The sequence below is a fragment of the Medicago truncatula genome, chromosome 8 (genome assembly GCF_003473485.1).
Source record: "Medicago truncatula cultivar Jemalong A17 chromosome 8, MtrunA17r5.0-ANR, whole genome shotgun sequence".
Lineage (NCBI taxonomy): Eukaryota > Viridiplantae > Streptophyta > Magnoliopsida > Fabales > Fabaceae > Medicago > Medicago truncatula.
Window position 1 is genome coordinate 31,097,249 of NC_053049.1, and position 20,864 is coordinate 31,118,112.

The following is a 20,864-nucleotide window of genomic DNA, read 5'->3' on the forward strand; positions in this document are numbered from 1 at the left end:
ACCCATCCTTTGTACGCCCTATTTATTTGGAAGTTTTCTACCAAAGTAAAAGTTCATTTGAAAGTCGAAGGCAATAACATTAGGTGATTAACAAACCAAATTAAATGATTTGGTATAACTCTTGTTCAGAACTTGCATACGAGAAACCATAGTTTGAAACTTTGAAAACATAGTCTCAATATCTTCTTTTTGAATAGATTATATTGTTGGACTAGAAGATTTTCCTTTGCTTCCTTAATTTGTTGAATAGTTCAATTAAGTAGCACAGAGAGAATCAAATATACTTTTAGCAATAGAATTGTCAGCAATCGTAATATACTCAGAAAAAAAAAAAAAAAAAAAGTTTTCACCATGTCAACCTTGTCTTTCTTTTATATAAAATTGAAGTCCCTATAAATAAACTGAAATTAGTTCATTCTTCTATCGGATACGAGTTTTTTTTTTTAAAATATCCTCTTGAAAGGGCACATTTTAATAAACCTTTTGTGGGTAATTCGTCTTAAAATGTTAGACAAGTTCTCACTGCACTACCTGTATGCATAGTTAATTGTTCATTAATACTTAATAATTGTTCAAAACTCTATCACAATAGATGTTACTTTTTAAAGTAGAAGCTCACCATAGAAATAATCATTTGATTCGTGTTGGTTCAACAAAAACAAAAATTATTATGTATAACTCCAAAGATTTGATCTAATGATAAAAAATAAAATAAAAAAAATTAGATTTTAAATCTAAAGGTCTCAAGTCCGAGCCTCACTAATGCATTTAGGTCCCGTTTGAATTGGCTTATTTTAAGCTTATGTGAGCTTATCTACTCCTATATACAAGCTTTTTTAAAGGTGTTTTGGTAAATAAATAAAAATAGTTTATCATAGTTTCATAAGCTGCTTATGCCATATTTTAATAAGCCTAAATTTTCAGCTTACCCTCCGGCTTAACATAGAGCTTATGATTATGTAACCTCCTTCGATTCTCTTTGGATCCACTTTTTCAAAACATATATTTTAATTATAATGTTAGTTATCTTGGCAGTGCATGAATAACAAAATTGTTATATATTTATCTTACTAAATTAACACACGTAACTAAGTTTTTTTTTTTAAGGAAGATTTTTATTATTTTTTTGTTACGTAACAAAATGAAACTGAATTTTAATATTTTTTCCTATATGAATATTTTTTTGTTACGTAACTATATACTTATCTAGTGTTAATTTTGTCTTCTATTAATATTGATATTTTTTTAAGGACGAATATTGATTATACTATATATATAATTATAATTAATATATTATAATATTGTTTTTAACATCTTGATTAATTTTATCAAAAAAAATCTTGATATTGTGGTTCGATTCTTTGATTTGTTTGTTAAATTAAAAATATTTAAAATTTCGATAATTGCTTATGTAATGTCACATCCAAACACTTCAATTTATGTAAGTACTTTTTTGTGTACATATCCAAACATAAATAGCTTATCAAGTATAAGAGCTTATGATGTAAGCTCTAATGTTATAAGCCCTAATATTATAAGCATCTATATAAGCAGTTTATCCAAATGGGACCTTAGAGGAAAGTAAATGTAAACATCTTTATAAATACTCTTTAAGTTCGAAGGTCTTCATTGCCTTGGAATGTGGCACCATACTTTCTTCCTAAAAAAAAAATTAATATGTATGCCTCAAAATTCACGTTCACACTGTGACTTAGCAAAACTGTGAATATTTATAGGGACTAAAAACTTAATTAACCCATTTATAAATTTAGCAGACAATTCTAGAGAAAAAAATTGATTCGCTCACCATTTGATATGGATGATGTATGTTAGGGTCATTTGGAAGGAAAAGAGTAGCTATATTTTCCGCCAGAAAGATCAATCTTTGAACCACCTGATGGAGAATGTGAAGCTTTCCTCTTGCAGGTGGTTACAAGCAAAAAATAGTAACTTAACTTTCGATTTTCATTAACAAACTAATCTGAGTAAGTGTTTTACATTTCTCCATATCTAGCTATTGCTCGATTTCTAGCTAGTGTTGGTTTTGGTTCCTCGTATTTTGAGTCCTAACCTAACACTCTTTGTACGTATATGAAGTTTCATTGATTAATATGTATTTCATTTTGTCTTCTTCAATAAATATATTTCTTTTTGTTAACAAAAAGTTATTTTAAGCCTAGGAGAAAAAAAAATTTACATAGAAATTAAATGAGAAAAACTCCAAAAACATCGGGATTAATCAACAAGTTAATTTGAGCATGGCATGCATCAAAACTACCATGGATTATCAGTTTGTCACTATCGCATCGCATCGCATCCCATATTTGCAAGAACATCAACACATCGGTTAGCTTCAGGATAAGAATGACAAATTTCGACCTCTCCCGATACATGATTGTTATTATTTAATTATCACTATTATTTCTTTATTTATTTATTTTTCATAGGTTGCCTTCACTTCAAATAATGAAAGGTCCGATACTAAGCAAAGATACCTCTTTGGTCGGAATATCTCATTGTAGAAGTTTGATTCTTTCTTCTACAATAGTTTAAGAGTCTACCGCAAAACTTACATATTTTAAGATTTTTTTTTTTTTTTTTAGGAACATATTTTAAGAGTTGAGAAGTGAAGAATTGCATATTCGAATTAGCCTTTAAAACATAAGTGTTTATGCAACCTTTAATTATATGAGTTGGACATACTAGATTAATTATCATTGTTTTTAAACTTAATTATCATTAACTTTGAGCACTCATGTAAAATATGATACACTGTAACACTACATCCTCATTAGGGATGTCCAAAATGGATTGGACCCGTCGGATTGATCCGTTTAACCCGCTATTTTGAGCGAGGTGGGTTGAGATTTTGAACTTGCCATAAGTAGGGTGCCTGCTCCGCCTAACCCGCTAAAAAACGGGGTGGTGACGGGGGCGGGGTAGGTTGGACCGTTGGGTTGATATATTAAAAAGAAACTACCTTTTTCACTTCTTTTTATTTATAAGTCACAATCAATTATTCAATTTTCACCTTCACATAATGGGAAAAAAATACAATTAATTTTATCACTTTTGTTTATGATTTTAGCCTTATATTTTTAACAATTAGTTAATTTATAACTCATGGAATTTTATTTTCAATATGTTATTGATTTATTATAGAATTTTAGAAGATGTAATTTATATGTTTGAATAATTATTTTTATATTTTTACTGGAGTCACTAGTTATATATTTAGATTTCTTTAAATTTACTTTAAATTTATATATTTTTACATTGTTTATATGAAGATTTTAATTAACAATTTTTTAAAAAAACATTGACGGATCAACCCGTCGATCCACTATAAAACGGAGCAGGGGTGAGATTTTCAACCTTATTTTTCTAATTAGCTTGCCTCGTTCCATCTCTTTTTAGACCGACTATTGACAGGACGGGACGGGTTGGCCCGTTTTGCCATCCCTAATCCTCATCTCATCACATATCAGCTTTTGCCATCTTATAAGGGGCTATAATCGTAATCAAAATTGAAAATACAACCAAAATAGAAGTTTCGTGATCATTCTTCAATTTCTGTGTCGCTATTGATCGTCACACTTTTCACTTCATCCCAATTCCCAGCATTCAATGCATATTGTCTGCTTGTGTCATACTCCAGTTCCATGTGAACAATTTACGCATACGTTAGAGTTTTTTCTTTTTTTGACGCAAGAATTTAATTCCTTTAGACAGACAATCTTTTGGATTGCAATATGGATAAAAACATTGCCATTAATGAAAAATTTAATTATTTTGCTTCGTTGACAAAAATTGTGCTATTTTCGGTAAATAGGAAAGAGAAAAAACTTAAGGCTATGAAGCACGGATACGGACATCGGACACGACACGGACAATGACACATTGACACGGTTAATAATTTGAAAAATTTACATAATTCAGTGTAACTACAAGTTGTCAATCAAATTGGTTGTTCAAATAACACTCCTCTCTTTTATTTCTTTTTTGTTGTATAAATGATTGACTTTTTCTATTGCATCTAATTCAACACTTTTAAAAAAATTCAACATTTTTTTGTTTGAAAAAGAGCTTGTTTGTTCTCCTTATTATCCAATATACCATGAACAACAATTCATATTCATATTCACTCACCTTCATTAAAATGACATCTTCTTTAGGCACACTTTCAAACATATCGCCACCAACGTGTTCAACTCCTGCCAACACCAAGTAGTTTTTTCGATTAGATATATTTTTTTATGTGAGAACTCTCATAGCCTAAAGTTTCATTGGATATAGCATCCAACATCTAATCATTTAACACCACATTACTTCTTTTTATTTAATTATTTAAGTGAATTTAAATTTTAGATTAACTTTTTAAATATTAAAGAATTTTTTAGAAAATAAATATTTCCTTGAGTATGATAAATAGTATCATTTAAAAGTCATATCAAGATAAGAAGGGGCATGTTGAATGACATGAGGCAAGTCGAAATTGATACCATGTATATTAGGGTATTTTGATGTGATCAAGTGAATGTTAACCCCAAGACCACCTCCAACATCAACAAGCCTCCTTATGCCCTCGAAACCATTGTATCTCTCAAGAACCTTGTTCATAACTATTTTAGTATGATTGATCATCGCTGTATTGAAAACTTTGTTGAACCTTGAGTCCAAGCTTAGATAATGAAAAACATGTGTGCCATGAACCATGTTGAATGGGACACCCCCTTCTCGAATTGCATAAGCTCAGACCTATGAAAAAATAGAAACGAGAAATTATATATGAGTAGTGCTAGGTGGTGCGAATGGTTTTTTCGCGTAAAAGGCACGACGGCGTAATTAAATGCACAATCCAACACTTGTGTGCTAGCCTCTAAAAAAAATAAAAAAATTCTTGTGTGCTAAAATATTCTTGATTAAAAAATTATATTCAAAACCGTCAAAAATATTTTTCACGCTTGTTGCATCTTTATATTGTCTCTTGCTTGACTGCATATTCAAAGTAAACCCAAACTCCAATTACAATTCTTAATTCTTACATTTTGCATGACTTTGAAGAACGGTCCTTACATTTGAATAAATATTTTTAAATTCACGCAAAATGTAAGGACTATTCTTCAAAGTCACACAAAATATAGGGACCAAAAACATATTTAACCCTCAAATAATTGGAACCCATTAAGTGCCACATCAACATTCTCTTAGAGAACCAACGACAGAGACTAATTTTGATAACGGAGATAAAATGTGAGGATTTTAAAAACATTTAATGAAATGTAGAAACTATTCTTCAAAGGGACGCAAAATGTAAGAACTAAGAACATATTTAACCCAAACAACTATGATTGTAATTGATTTGTCAAAAAATTTTAAAATAGGAACTATTCTTATAAACTTTAATATTGTGGAGGAGTAAAATTATCAATAAAATTTTATAGAAACTAAAATTGAAAACTCTTAATTTTACAGGACTAAAAAATATTTAACACTAAATTTATTGATATTTCCATATGCCAAAATATAGTTCAGTATTGTTAAAGACTTAAAGTAATCAAAGACTATACCACCCGGAAAAGAAAAAAAAAAAGTATTCAAAAGCTTGTTTAGTGTGAATCATTGTTATTTGACTAGTTCGTGTGATTCCTGCGAATTAAGTATCGTACCAAACAGCATTTTTCATTATATATTCAATTACTTTCCTAATGAATGAAGAAACTGGCTGTTGAGATTGAAAAAGTCTCAATTGGAAGGCTTATCTAGCAAAAAAAATCATGTTGCAATATTGGAGCAACTATTTTATAAACAATTACAAAAGTTTGAAAAATACCTCGACAAATTGAATGGTTGTTCATATTCAATTATTATTTTTTAAAGAATAAGTTATTTGCAATTTTTTGTTAAAAAGTTTTATATGCTATTTTATATTCCATGGCTTTGGTACAATTTTATTGGGCTTAAAAAATACCATTTGATAAAAATAAAGAAATCATGTTTGACAGTCGATAAGAAAAATATGTGGCTAAATATTTTTTTTGAAGATAAAAAATATGTGGCTAAATATTGTTGGCAAAGTGAATAATAACATGTGATATGGAACAAATATAGAGGTGTAAAGACATCAAAGAAACAAGAATCGATAATCTAGAGAAATCCCATGTGATATGGTAATATTTTTTAACAACAAAAAAAACCAACAAAAATCCAATAATCCATTTTAGAAAACAATACATGAAAGTTAAAGTTTCTGAATATCAAAGTACTTTGTGTTCACTCTTTAAAAAACCTCAATTTTCCTAATTGAATATGCGAAGACTAATGTATATTATGGAAAAAATTTAATTGAATACCACACGATATTTAGCTAATGTTTTATTTTAGTTTTATTTTTGGTAACTATGTAACAATCTCTCGATCGGATTAATGATATTGAAAAAAATCGAATCTGAGATCTTGAGGAAGAGTACACTCCCAGATCCCAAGTCAATACTATCAGGTCAACCCAAATGGATTAAGTCGACTCCAATATCAATTGAACTAACATAATGTCAATATCAGTCCATAATAATAATTATTTAAAAAAGGTGAAGGACATGAACGTAACTAACCAGCTAGCTAAGAAAACATTATCTTGAATCAAAGCCAACAAGGGTCCTAATGAAACACCATCAGAATTAGGAGCAAAAAACCTAGCAACAGGAGTCATACTATAAAATCTATGAAATGTTCCAAGCTTTTGTTCATCTTGAATGACCAAACACTTTAACACATCATGTGAGGCAAGAACAGCAAGAATGCGATCCAACATTTTGGGAGCATCAGGATTGCTGCAAGAAATACGCGACACAATCTCATCGGCAGAGAGTTGAGCACCTTTACCAGTTTTTTGCAACACATCAAATACACCAAGCTGACTTGCAGTGTTAGTTTGTTTTAATTCAAGTTTAGTTTAGTGATAATCACAATCAGTGGTTAATCACATTTTGTTTTAGTTTGTTATGAAGTTTGTTACAAGTTTGTTAGAGGTTAGCAGATAAGATCTAGAGTTTGTTACATTGCTTGTGCTTCAAGCAACTTAGCTAGACAGTGTATATAAGCTACCTCCTTTGTATATTTTTGCATGTAGAATCAATAAGAATCAATTACAATTTCATCATAATTTTCTTCTCTCTCAATTCTCTCTCTAATTCACAAAACCTTAGAATCAGAAACTGCTTCTGAACTCGCTTCTGAACTAGCTTCCGCTTCTGATGTTCTGTTGCTTGGTTTCTCAAGCATCAATCGCTGCGCTATCAAATTGGCATCAAGAGCCTTTGGTTTCGTTCTAAGGGGTTATCAAGATCTTCAATCACGTAATTTGTAGGAAGAAACGCTGAAGGAAACACCATGAATGGTAGCAGCAGTTTCAACACACATCTTCCAATTCTTGAAGCACGCAATTGGGAAAGATGGAGTGCAGCGATGAAGAATCTGTTTGGAGCACAAGATTTGCTTGAAATTGTGCAGAATGGTGTAGGTGAATTAGCTGCGAATGCCACTGAAGTGCAGAGGAACGCACACAAGGAATTGAAGAAGAAAGATTGCAAGGCTCTGTTCTTGATTCAACAAAGTCTTGATGAAGGAAACTTTGAAAGAATCTCAAAATCACTGAGTTCACAAGAAGCATAGGACATTCTTTCAAAGTATCATGAAGGTGATGATAAAGTGAAATTGATTAAGCTTCAATTACTAAGAAGGAAATTTGAACTGATGCAAATGGAAGATGATCAGAAGATTTCTGAATACATCTCTAAACACATCAATCTTGTGAATCAGATGAAGGCTTGTAGTGAAGCAATCACTGATCAACAGATAGTTGAAATGATTATGAGGACCATATCTTCAAGGTTTGATTTCATTGTGGTGGCAATTCAGGAATCAAAAGATGTTAAGACATTGAAGATTGATGAGCTACAAAGTTCATTAGAAGCTCATGAATTGATGGTTTCAGAAAGAAGCAATGAAAGATCAATTCAACAAGCCCTGCAAGTTCAAACTATCAAGAATGATGATTATGATAGGAAGAACTTCAAGAAAGGGAAGAAAAACTTTAAGGGAGGAAACTGGTTTAAAGGCAAGAACAATGGATCTGATAAAGGTGAATCTTCAAAGGAAGGAAATTCTAATCAAAAGAAGAAAGTTGATAAGAAGAAGATTCAGTGCTTCAAATGTGAGAAATTTGGACATTATGCCTCTGAATGTTGGTCTGGTAAAGGAAAGCAATCAAAGAATGATGAAGAGGAAGCCAAAATTGCGCAAGATGATTCAGATTTTGAGTCATTATTCATGATGGTTACAACAACTAGTAATGAGAGCTACAATTCAGAAAGTTGGTTCTTAGATACTGGTTGTTCTAATCATATGACTGGAACCAAGACATGGTTAAGAGAAGTGGATCCTGGAAGAAACACAAAGGTGAAACTTGCAGTTCATAGAGTCTTAGTTGCAGAAGGAATGAGGAATATTGCTATTGAAGGAAAGAATGGGAAAGTGATAATAATTGAAGAAGTTCTCTATGTTCCTGGAATGCAGTGCAATTTGCTGAGTGTAGGTCAATTCATTCAGAAAGGATACTCAGTTACTATGAAGGACAACACCTTTAAGTTGTTTGATAATCATCAAAGGTTAGTATTGAAAACTCCTCTTGCAAAGAATAGAACCTTTCAGACCAATATGAAAGCTGTAGAATTGAATTGTTTATCTGCTATGGTAAAAGATGAAGATAGCTGGTTATGACACTATAGATTTGGTCATCTCAATTTTAGAGGTCTTAATCAATTGGTTGATAAAGAAATGATTATGGGAGTGCCTAAAATTGAGATACCTAACACAGTTTGTGATACTTGCTTGTTGGGGAAGCAACCTAGAAGTGCATTCAGTTCAAGTTCAGCAAGTAGATCAAAGGAGCTGCTTAATGTTGTATATTCAGATGTGTGTGGTCCTTTAGAGGTTCCTTCATTAGGGGGAAACATATATTTCATCAGTTTTGTTGATGAGTTTAGCAGAAAACTCTGATTATATTTGATTAAGGCCAAAAGTGAAGCATTTGATATGTTCCAGAAGTTTAAAATCTTAGTTGAAAAACAAAGTGGTAAATCCAATAAGATTTTAAGAACTGATGGTGGTGGTGAGTATACCTCAAAGGTGTTTGAGAAGTTTTGTGAAGACAATGGCATTGTGCATGAAGTCACTGCTCCTTATACTCCACAACACAATGGTTTAGCTGAAAGAAGGAATAGAAACCTGCTTGACATGACCAGAAGTATGCTAAAGATGAAGAAGATGCCTAATACATTTTGGGGAGAAGCAGTAAGAACTGCAACATACATCTTAAACAGATGCCCCACTAAGAAACTTAATCAAATTCCTGAAGAAATTTGGTTAGGATGCAAGCAGTCAGCAAAACACTTGAGAGTTTTTGGTTCATTGTGCTATATGCATATCCCTGATGCAAAGAGAAGAAAGTTGGGGGACAAGAGTGAGCCTATGATACTGGTTGGCTATCATGAAACAGGTGCATACAGATTGTATCATCCTCTAAATCACTCTATAATGATTAGTAGAGATGTAAAGATCTGTGAAAATGAAGCATGGCATTGGTAGAGATGTAAAGATCTGTGAAAATGAAGCATGGCATTGGACTAAGAAAGAGAAAAGTTCCAATCACACAATTCCCACAATAATTGAGGATGATGATCAAGTTGAACAAGTTCAACTTGATATTGAAGTTCAACCTGAAGTGTATGTTGAAGAGAATCAAGTCACTAGAACTTCAGTGAGACAGAGATTTGCTTCAACTAGATTAGCTGGACATGAAGTCATTCCAGATAATATAGTTAATGAAGAAGGGGAATTTGTTCATTTTGCACTATTAGCAGATGCAGAACCAATCAACTATGAAGTAGCATTGAATGAAGATGTGTGGAAGAATGATATGATTGAGGAGTTGAACTCAATCAACAGAAACAACACATGGAAGTTGACTGAACTGCCTGCTAGTAAGAAACCAATAGATGTGAAGTGGGTTTTCAAATTGAAACTGAAGCCAAATGGTGAAGTAGCCAAGCACAAAGCAAGATTAGTGGCTAGGGGATTCATGCAGAAGGCTGGTATGGATTACTTTGAAGTATATGCTCCAGTTGCTAGATTGGAAACTGTGAGATTGATAGTTGTTATAGCTTGTGGAAGAAACTGGCCAATGCATCATTTGAATGTAAAATCTGCTTTTCTAAATGGTCCTTTAGATGAAGAAGTGTATGTGACACAGCCACCAGGTTTCAAAATCAAAGGGAAAGAGGATATGGTGTATAGATTACACAAAGCTCTCTATGGATTGAAACAGGCACCAAGAGCTTGGAACAAGAGAATTGACAGCTTTCTTTTGCAACAAGAATTTGTTAAATGCAAGTCTGAGTATGGTGTATATGTGAAGAAAGGAAGTGAAGATAATCAACTACTCATCTGTCTTTATGTTGCTGATTTGATAGTGACTGGTAGTGATATGAATGAGATAGAAGCATTCAAATCACAGATGATGAGTGAGTTTGAAATGTCAGATTTAGGAAAATTGACATACTTTCTAGGCATGGAATTTACTGAAGTTGCAGAGGGATTGGTGATGCACTAAAAGAAGTATGCATCTGACATATTGAAGAGGTTCAATATGATGAGCTGCAATCCATCATCATCACCAGCTGAGACAAATGTAAAACTAGTGATGAATGAAGATGAAGAACCTGTGAATCCTACATTGTTCAAGCAAATAGTTGGTTCACTGAGGTATCTATGCAATAGTAGACCTGATATTGCATATGCAGTTGGCATAATCAGTAGATTCATGAGTGAACCAAGAGTATCTCACCTGCTAGCAGCCAAAAGAGTGATGAGATACATCAAAGGAACACTGCAGTATGACATTTTATTTCCTAAGTGCTTAAATGAAAATTCTATTGAGCTGATAGCATATTCTGATGCTGATTGGTGTGGAGACAAACAAGATAGAAAGAGCACTTCAGGGTACCTATTCAAGTTTATGAATGCTCCAATTTCATGGTGTGCTAGAAGCAACCAGTTATAGCATTGTCAACCTGTGAATCTGAGTATATTGCAGGGTGTATGGCAGCATGTCAGGCAATATGGCTTGAAAAATATACTCAAGGAGATGGAGATAGAGGTTAGCAGACCTATAGAATTGCTCATAGACAACAAATCTGCTATAACCTTAGCAAGAAATCCAGTTCTGCGTGGAAGAAGCAAGCATATAGAAGCCAAGTTTCATTTTCTAAGGGAGCAAGTGAACAAGGGAGCACTGCAGATTGTTCATTGCTCTACTGAGCTGCAGCTTGCAGACATATTCACTAAGGCATTGAAGGTTGACAGATTCATCAAGCTCAGAAGCTTGATTGGAATGAAGGAAGTGGAAACTTGAATTAAGGGAGGATGTTAGTTTGTTTTAATTCAAGTTTAATTTAGTGATAATCACAATCAGTGGTTAATCACATTTTGTTTTAGTTTGTTATGAAGTTTGTTACAAGTTTAATTTGTTAGAGGTTAGCAGATAAGATCTAGAGTTTATTACATTGCTTGTGCTTCAAGCAACTTAGCTAGATAGTGTATATAAGCTACCTCCTTTGTATATTTTTGCATGTAGAATCAATAAGAATCAATTACAATTTCATCATAATTTTCTTCTCTCTCAATTCTCTCTCTAATTCACAAAACCTTAGAATCAGAAACTGCTTTTGAACTTGCTTCTGAACTAACTTCTGAACTAGCTTTCGCTTCTGATGTTCTGTTGCTTGGGTTCTCAAGTATCAATCGCTGCGCTATCAGAATGGAGTACCATCGGTAGCACCATAGAGCTACCAAGCTGTATAGCATATATATGCGAAACTTTCTTCATCTTCTAATTCATGTTTTTCTGATTTTCTCTCTCCATTTCCATTCACATGACCTAAGTCTTTCACATTAGAATGGTTTGCCATGTGTACTTGAAAATCCTAACACCCACAAACTAATGTATATAGCTATAGGTCCTTACCACCACTGATTTTAGGTAGTTGTTTCTTTTTCCAGTTGTCTTGTCTTATTTTTTTAGCTATATTGAAGTTCATTTTTGGTTTTGGATTGTTGTCAATCCCCCACTATTTTTTGTATTGTATCACTCATAATATATGTAATAACTATATGATTCCTGTCTTTGGAAGTAGTTTAGTTTATTGGGAAAGGCCACATCTGAACATGTATATTTTTTATTAGTAAGTGAATGTGTATCACCAAGATATTGATAAGAACATATTTTAGAATTTCAACAAAATGATGTTGCCTCAAAAAATTAAAAAATAAATCATGAGTACATTCTGAGTTCGTACTCAATATAGATCTAAACATGCACTAAATTTTTGATCGATTACATCTTAAAAAGTTAGGGAAGTTATTGTGAAGTACTTTGATATGTGGTCAATTTTAGATTTGCCCTTGAAAATTGTTTAAAAGTTTAACAATGATATATGTTTTCTTGTAAAAGTGAAAATTTAAGATATTTTGTGTGCTCGTAATTGAGATAATGAGTTGATTGATGTCGGTTTAACAGGTAGGAAAAAAAATATTATGATAAAATATTTTTGAAATGATGAAAAAAACCAGTAAATCGTTATAAAGAAAAAGGACAAGAATGAATTTTTTAAATATAAAAGATTGAAATAAATTTTCAATAATAAATAAAAGACCAAAAGAATATTTTAGCATTTCTTCTTTTAAATTAACCACATTATGTTAGAGATTGTTCCTTGCGTAGGATTGATGAGAGTTGAGCTCATACTCTTTTTGTGGTGGTGGTCGGAGTTGGAACTCTGGACCTTGTATATATTATGGCCCCATTTGGATTGGCTTATTTTGAGCTTATGTGGGCTTATCTACTCCTATAAGCCTTTTTAAAGGTGTTTGGGTAAATAAATAAAAATAACTTATTATAGTTTCATAAGCTGCTTATTCCATATTTTAACAACCTCAATTTTCAGCTTACCCTCCAGCTTAACAAGGAGCTTATGAATTTATGTAACCAAGCTTTGGGAGAGAAAACCAGGAACAAGGGAGAAGAACCAAGAGAATCCTATTGTTGTGCATTTTTCATTCTGAATTAAGGTAAGGGTGAGTTTTACTTCAGTAGTATAGATATGAAATTTCTGAATTGGAGTTTAACAGGTTTTAGTGGAAATTGAGGAATTGGGTATAAGTTGAATTAATGGTTTTTGGGGTAGATATTGCTGTTCTGATGTTAGGATTGAGTTCTGGTTGAATAGAACACTTCATTATTTATCTATAAACTAATTTGGGGAGTGATTTGAAGAAAAATGGGATTTTGGGGAAAAACCTATTTTCTGCCCGTACAGAAGTTCATCTCTCGCCTCGCGAGTAGCCGTGCTCGCCATGGCGAGTGAGCAACTTCATAGCTCGCCTCGCGAGCAGACCAACTCGCCATGGCGAGTAACCCAGATCAAAACTGGATTTTCAAATTGTTGTTATAAGATGTTTTGGGGATAGTTTAATGTGCCTAAATGATTTTAATGATGACTAGAGCAAGTTTTAGGTTAAAAAGATGAATAGGGAGCTTAGAATTGAGGTTTGAGTGAGAAAAATGTCAAAACTCCCGAGAGCACCTACTTTTCACTCGCCTCGAGTTCGCCTTGAACTCACCGTGGCGAGTAACCTGTTTTATGAACTCGCCATAGCGAGCAGATGTGCTCGCGAGGCGAGCTACCCAGTTTTTGAGTGCTGAATTTTATTGTGTGAATGGTAGTGATTGATGTTGTTGTTTTGAGCATAGTTATATTAAATTGTGCATTATTCTAGATTGTTGAATTGCTGGTTGTTGATGTTGCTGATGGCTGTGATGTATGATTTATTTATTGAACCATACATGTTGTATAATTGGGTCATATGGGAATGTATGCATGGTCTAGTTGTATGTAGATATACACGAGTGGGTCCATTGCATATGCATAAACAACGGAGAGGACTCATGTCCTGGAGCACTAGTTGTTCACAGCGGTGAGGGCTTCGGTCCTGATGAATGCTTTAACCATTCAAAAGCGGTGAGGGCTTCGGTCCTGTTTGGTACCACATGCATAATTGTATATCTGAGGAGTCTTAGTGGTGTCGTCATGTCATGCATGAGTCTTGGTTGTTAGTCGTAGTTGACATGTTAATGATGATGATGTTGTTGATGGATATATATTTATATACATATTATGATGGATTGATTTGATGAGATTGTTGTTGTTGCTTGTGAGATATGTATTTATATTTATAAGATGATAAAATGATGTTTATAGGGTGTTAGATTCAATTGAAGATTTTAATATCTATATTTTATTGTTGTGAATCTCACCCATTCTGTTTGAAAATGTTGCCCTTCCTATCGGTAACTTGCAGGTGATCCTGAGTAGTTGGTGGTGGCTCAAGTGTCGTGTCTAGGGCTCTGATACATTCGTGATGGGTTTTATTTGTCGTCTTTCATTCCTTATGTATCTCATTTTGGAACTTGTTGTTATGGCCCTATGATGGTTGATTTTGTTGTTGAGGCTTTATGCCAAGATATTGTTTTGGAGTTTTAACCAATTGTTGATGTTTGATAATAATCCGCTGCAAGTTAATGATGTTTTGAAAGTTGTTTAATTAAATAGTTTCATATGCTATTTAAGAAATTTTTAAAATGTAGTGTAGCATGCCCGTTTGGGTTGAACTCTGATGTTGAATTAATTATTATTTAATTACTTTTAGGTAACGGGGTGTTACATTATCAGTCATTTTTTATATGTAATAATTATGATCCTGTCTTTGGAAGTAATTTGTAATTTACTAGGATGGCGACATCCGAATAAGTATACTTTTTTAAAGTTTTACTAACAAATGTCCTAAGAGACTTGTTAAGGATCCAAAAATAGAAATAATTGTTTACTTTCATGTAAATAAAGTTGTTTTTTGATGTTTTATTGTGTCAAAGACATAAATTTTAAGATAAATTTTTTACTTTAAACTTCTTATCAAGTGCCATAAGAACACTTGTTAGTATTTATCATTTTTTTTTATTAGGGAGTTCATGGTGTCATTTTGATTTGGTGAAAGTCATTATAATTTCAGACATGCATTAAATATTTGATGTATTGAACTTTAGAAAATTGGCAAATTTTATTGTGGAGTAAGTTTGATATGTGGTCAATTTTAGATATATCCTTAAAAATAGTTTAACACTTAAACTATTATGAAAATAAGTAAATAGAGAGAGTAATAGAGAGAGAAGAAGAGAGAATAGGAGAAATATTCTTATTCATGATGTGTGTATCCCAATGTTACAAATGAGCTCTATTTATAAGAAAATAGAGTAGCTTATGAACTAAGCCCAATAACCTAGTAGTATGGCCCAATAATACATTTGCTATTTGGACATCCACTATTAATATTTATAACACTCCCCCTTGGATGCCCATTGAGGATATGCCTCATTAAAACCTTACTAGAGAAAAACCTAATAGGAGAAAAATTCTAGTGAAGGAAAAAGAGTACAATATCCCTTTTGTGTATGATAATCTGCCTCGTTAAAAACCTTACCAGGAAAACCCAATGGGACAAAACCATGGTTAAGGGAAAAAGAGTGCAGAACACATTTATGTCTCCCCCTCATAAATACAATCATCTATGAGACGAAGAAAGTCAAATAATATTTGTTCTAGTTACTCAAAAGTTTACTTGCAGCGACTTTGTTGAAATATCTGGTTTATCTTCATAGTCTTCTTCAAATTAGTAGTGCTTGAGAAGTTTCTTCATATTGAGTTGTTGTAAGACCCCCATTAAGAAATCAACAAGTTTCTTGTACTTGTAAAATCATCATCCTTGATAAAAGAGCGTTCTTCACTTCCTTAATTATGTTGCTTCGTTAAGATACAAAATATATGTTTGACTTTATTCTGATATCTGTATTTACTAACATTGGCAAACCAAAATACCACACTAAATATCATTAACAAAATACATTGATGTCCTCGTTTGAACTAAGATATGGTACTTGAGGACCAATTCAAGTTGTTTATCATTTTCTTGAGGACATGATCTATACTAATATCAAGTGACATCACAATCATTATAGTACACAGTCAACTAGATGTGTCCATATCAAATACATTTGTTATATAAGTTTCTTGATGCACGAAATCTCAATTAAATAATAAATCTGCAAATCCAAACAAACTTTGTGCATGAAACATATTTAATTTCAAATATTTCTATAATCAATAGATGTTAGAATCTCTTCAGGAGTTCAATAATATTTATACCATCATCATTAAAATGATTATAACAAATTCATTTTCAAAGATTTAGAATGGACATATGATGTCATTTCTTCAATATCTCACGAAAATTAATTTTATCGGAGAGTTTCATATACTCATCACTATCACGTGAGTCATACAACTATATTGCAACACATCTTTCATATAAATTGAGCCTTTCATGTAATACTAAACTTAATCAAGCAAGAAAAAGTTCTTGAATTCACTTCAGGTAAATATGTCTCTTAAACATAAATGTTAGACATATATCAGCTCACTTCCGGTGAACATATCAAACTCTTTATATGTGTATTTTATCAATGTAATTCTCTTTCGCGCGAAAAATCTTATATATCTAATTAACTTCACATCTTCAAGTGTGCGGACCACAAGTCCAAAAAGTTTGACTTTACAAAGCGAGTTTGATTTCATGTTTTAATCCATGATCCTCGTTAACACTCATCACATATAGCGCTATGTTATAAGCAAAAACATCGCCAACGTTGACTTTAAATTTTGTTCCACCTCATTCCATTCATGACATAATTTATCGAGATCTCTTTATTTTTCATACATCTCAGGTACCTGGTCGGTTCTTCTGGAACTTAAAATCAAATATGTCAGATGACTCTTTTAGAGTTTACACATCCTTATTTGGGTTATCTTTATTTTTAGCTCCTTTTATTGTTTGAGGATTTTATATGTGGAACTGATTGGTCTACCACGCTTCATGCGCAGTTGAGACTCATTTGCAATAATCGACAGAGACATCTATTTCGATTGGAGCATTAGCAGCTGCTTATTTTATTTGTTTAACTTTGCAAACGAGTTATATTTTGAGGATCAAGATGAGACAATAATATTTTCTTTCAAATAATTCATTTGAACTTCAGGTTCACATTTTCAGCTGCTTATTCTCTCCCCCTAATATTGGGAAAACTAATCAGCCTACTAGGCTGTAAACAAGTTGGCTCAATACAATTTATAATAGATGAAGATTTATATCAAATAGATTTTCCCAATATTCTTTCAAGATCTATCTAAGTGCGTTATATTAAGTTCTTAACCAAAATATAAATTATAAAATAAGGGGAGGACTTACATATGGTAACTCTTTGGCTTGATGCGAATCAATATTTCAACATATTGGTTATTTCCAAAGTAGAGTTTTGAAGGTATGGTCTCATAAGTATAGATCATACAATTAACTTTAGACGTCTAAAGAATGGATCTTCAAGTCCATTTTATGAGCATATGCTACAAGTTGTTTAATATCAATTTCAATTGATAAATGATACTTATCAAATGTTTTTTTGAAAAGTTCAGAAAATAAACTATTTGTCAAATTTATCGACAAGATAATGCACAAACTTCTGGTTTGTGGGTTAATAATAACCATACATGTCATTTAGTTCATCTACACTTTCGATGTATTGATTCACAAATATCAACTTATACGCATTTACATATATTGAGAGACCAAAATTCTCAAATTTTCTACTTTAAAAAAAATAGTTAAGACACAAAAAGTATTATATTGAAGAATCTTCTGGCTCTTCAATACAAATTCATTAAAATTTATTTATTTTTCGCATCATAACGAATCCGGGATAACCCAACCGGTATTGTCAACTACAAACTTAATATAATTTGTAAACTTCTGGTTTACAATAATATGTGCTTCCGTTGCACTAATATAAGTGTAGTACAAATCAGAGGAAAATAACTTTTCCACAACACTTATTTTCTTCAGAGTATTATTTCACCGAATAACAAAAGAAAAAATCATGCTCTTCAGAAGCCTTCATTAACCACGTAGTTCTTCGGAAACTATATAAAAAAATGATCAAGATAAATCATTATTTGAGCAACCATTTCGTGGTTGTTTGATACACTCAAGAATGAGCATTTAAAACATGATTTGTAAACTTCTGATTTACAATAACATATGATTCATTTGTTCTAATCCATTTGAAAACAACAACGAACAAGAAAATAGTATATCCAAGTGAAGTTATATAATAAACATTCTAAAACCTTGATTTATCTTTTGCATTACTATGGTTATATATCAATAAACTACACACAAATTTCTCGAACAAGTAAAGTTTATAAATTATAAAGTTTTTCATTCAAGGTTGTATTTAGGCAACTAAAAAAAATATCTTTTCAAAGTTCGACCACTCCAAAATGAAAATTACAAGTGAGATCAAGATCAAATAAATTTATTTCATAAGAAAATATACATATCTAACATGTAATATTTATGAGATAATAATCTTGAATGATTTAGAAGTCAATAAGAGAATGTCAATTCATAGAAGATATTTTCAAGAATTATGTAGAGAAGAATTTGTGCTTACCTTGTAATTCAATCCTTCTAGAAGTCTTATGTAGAGAAGTCTTAGAATAAATAAACAATCTTGCAAGATTCAATACATATAACAGAAATATGATCGTATCAAGAAAATCTTTGATCAAAGATTTTTTTTTTTTTAACTGATTTAAGTTTATACTAATGAAATTTTATGACCTTGACATTTATCAGATTAATAGTAATCTCTGCTAAATAAATTACTATAACCACAACATCTGTTATATAAAACAAATAGTATGGGCCATTCACTTCTGGGAATGAAATTCAATGTGACATTTCACCATTTTAATCAAGAAACACTCTTTGTTCAATTACAAATGTGACTAATCATTCAAAATATTCTTGAAGATATTAACTTATTTGCTACTTCAGGAGCATATTCGAGTGGTATAGAAATACACATAGTGTTTCATATTTTCCCCTTCTTTTTTCTTTCTTTCATATCAAATAGATCTTATAAATTTTTATCATGTTTTGAATGTGTAATTCTTCAAAAACACACAATCAAATCATCATAAATGATAACCAATGACAATTCTTTCATCAACCAATCCTTTTATTTCTTCAAGAAGCATGTCCCAAATGATCTATATCAAAGTCTTAATTCTTCAGGAACTATATTACACATTCATTTATTTTTTATATATATAATTAATCCTTCAATAATTTTTAGCATTAGTTCTTTGGGAACTATACCGCAATTTTGAACGATCCTACGAGATGCTTGAATATTAAATTTGTGAGTTCTTCAAGAACTATGTCACAAATCTTTTATTTCCTAAAAAAAATGTCACAAATCTCTCTAAGCAATGGTCAAGGATAAACATAATTTTCGCATTCATTCAAGGATTCTTGATATTACATTATTAATTATTCAGGAATTTATACCAAAAATGTAGATGGTGTTTGAGAATATTACTTTGAATACTCCATTGAATTGTAGTACTAAATTTAATCTTGATCAAAATTATAATCAATTCATTTGAGCAATCCTTCAGGGTGCATATTCATCAGGAAAAAATTGAATTTATTAAATGATCCTTCTAACATGAACTACTGTTGAATTCTTCAGAAATTCATTAGAGGAAGTATCCAACGTATTTAAACAAAAATTGGAACTTTTGAATTCTTTTAGAATTTATAAAGAATAAAAGAACATATAACTATTGAATTCTTCTCGAACTCATAGAGAATAAATTAAAATGAACATATCACTTTTGAATTCTTCCGGAATTCATAGAGAATTTAGACTATTCTTTCTTAAATTCATAGAGAATAAAATTGAGACTTTAATTTTCTTTTTATAATATAAGATCAATCACATACACAATCATTCAAGAATGCATAAACGTTGAACATTATTTGTGTAGTCCTTCGGGGATGCTTTCAATGATATGTTTATTTTAGTTCTTCAAGAACTATATCACAGATGTTCATAACCAATGATCTTTGAAAATTATTCTTCATGTAATCCTTCAAGGATGAATCACTGTTGAATTTTTCAAGAGTTCATTGAGAATAAAAATTGGCTTTTTAAGTTTTCAGGAATTAACCAACAAAATTAAACAAAATTTGCGATTTTTTGAATTCTTCTGAAATTCATAGAGAATAAACTCTAGACTTTTGAATTCTTATGAAATTCATATAAAATTTGATTTTTAAGTTCTTCCAAGAACTATATAACCAATCTAATCAGTTAATTGTATGATCCTTCTAGGATGTATCATTACCAAATTCTTCAAGAATTCATAGAAAATAAAACCAAATTTTTAAGTTCTTCAAGAACTATGCAATATATTTAAACAATAAAATCAATTCTCTAAACAATTCTTTAGAGATTAATGCTTTTGAATTCTTTAGAAATGTATATAGAATAAATAATCACATTAATATAAAACAATTTCCATAATAATGATTTAATGCGACCATAATGACATAATGTTTTAATATGGTAATTATTCATGCATATTAAAATACAATAAAATTCACATTAAAGAAATTTTTTTTGTTACTACTCTTGCACATTAAGATATCATTCATCACAAGATTAAAATAAACATTAAAGATGATCATACTAAAACCTTACGATAAAAAAATAATGAAAATTGTGTTACTTT

General features: G+C 31.4%; 1 protein-coding gene across 1 annotated transcript; it reads right to left on the reverse strand.

Annotated features, from left to right (window-relative positions):
* Positions 1-3,559: 3,559 nt before the first annotated feature.
* On the reverse strand, positions 3,560-12,026 carry LOC25501425 (anthranilate N-methyltransferase). The gene is given in 6 exon segments (XM_039829131.1): positions 3,560-3,652; positions 4,150-4,214; positions 4,503-4,758; positions 6,608-6,913; positions 11,864-11,923; positions 11,925-12,026. Coding segments are annotated over 6 exon segments (882 nt in total).
* Positions 12,027-20,864: the final 8,838 nt, after the last annotated feature.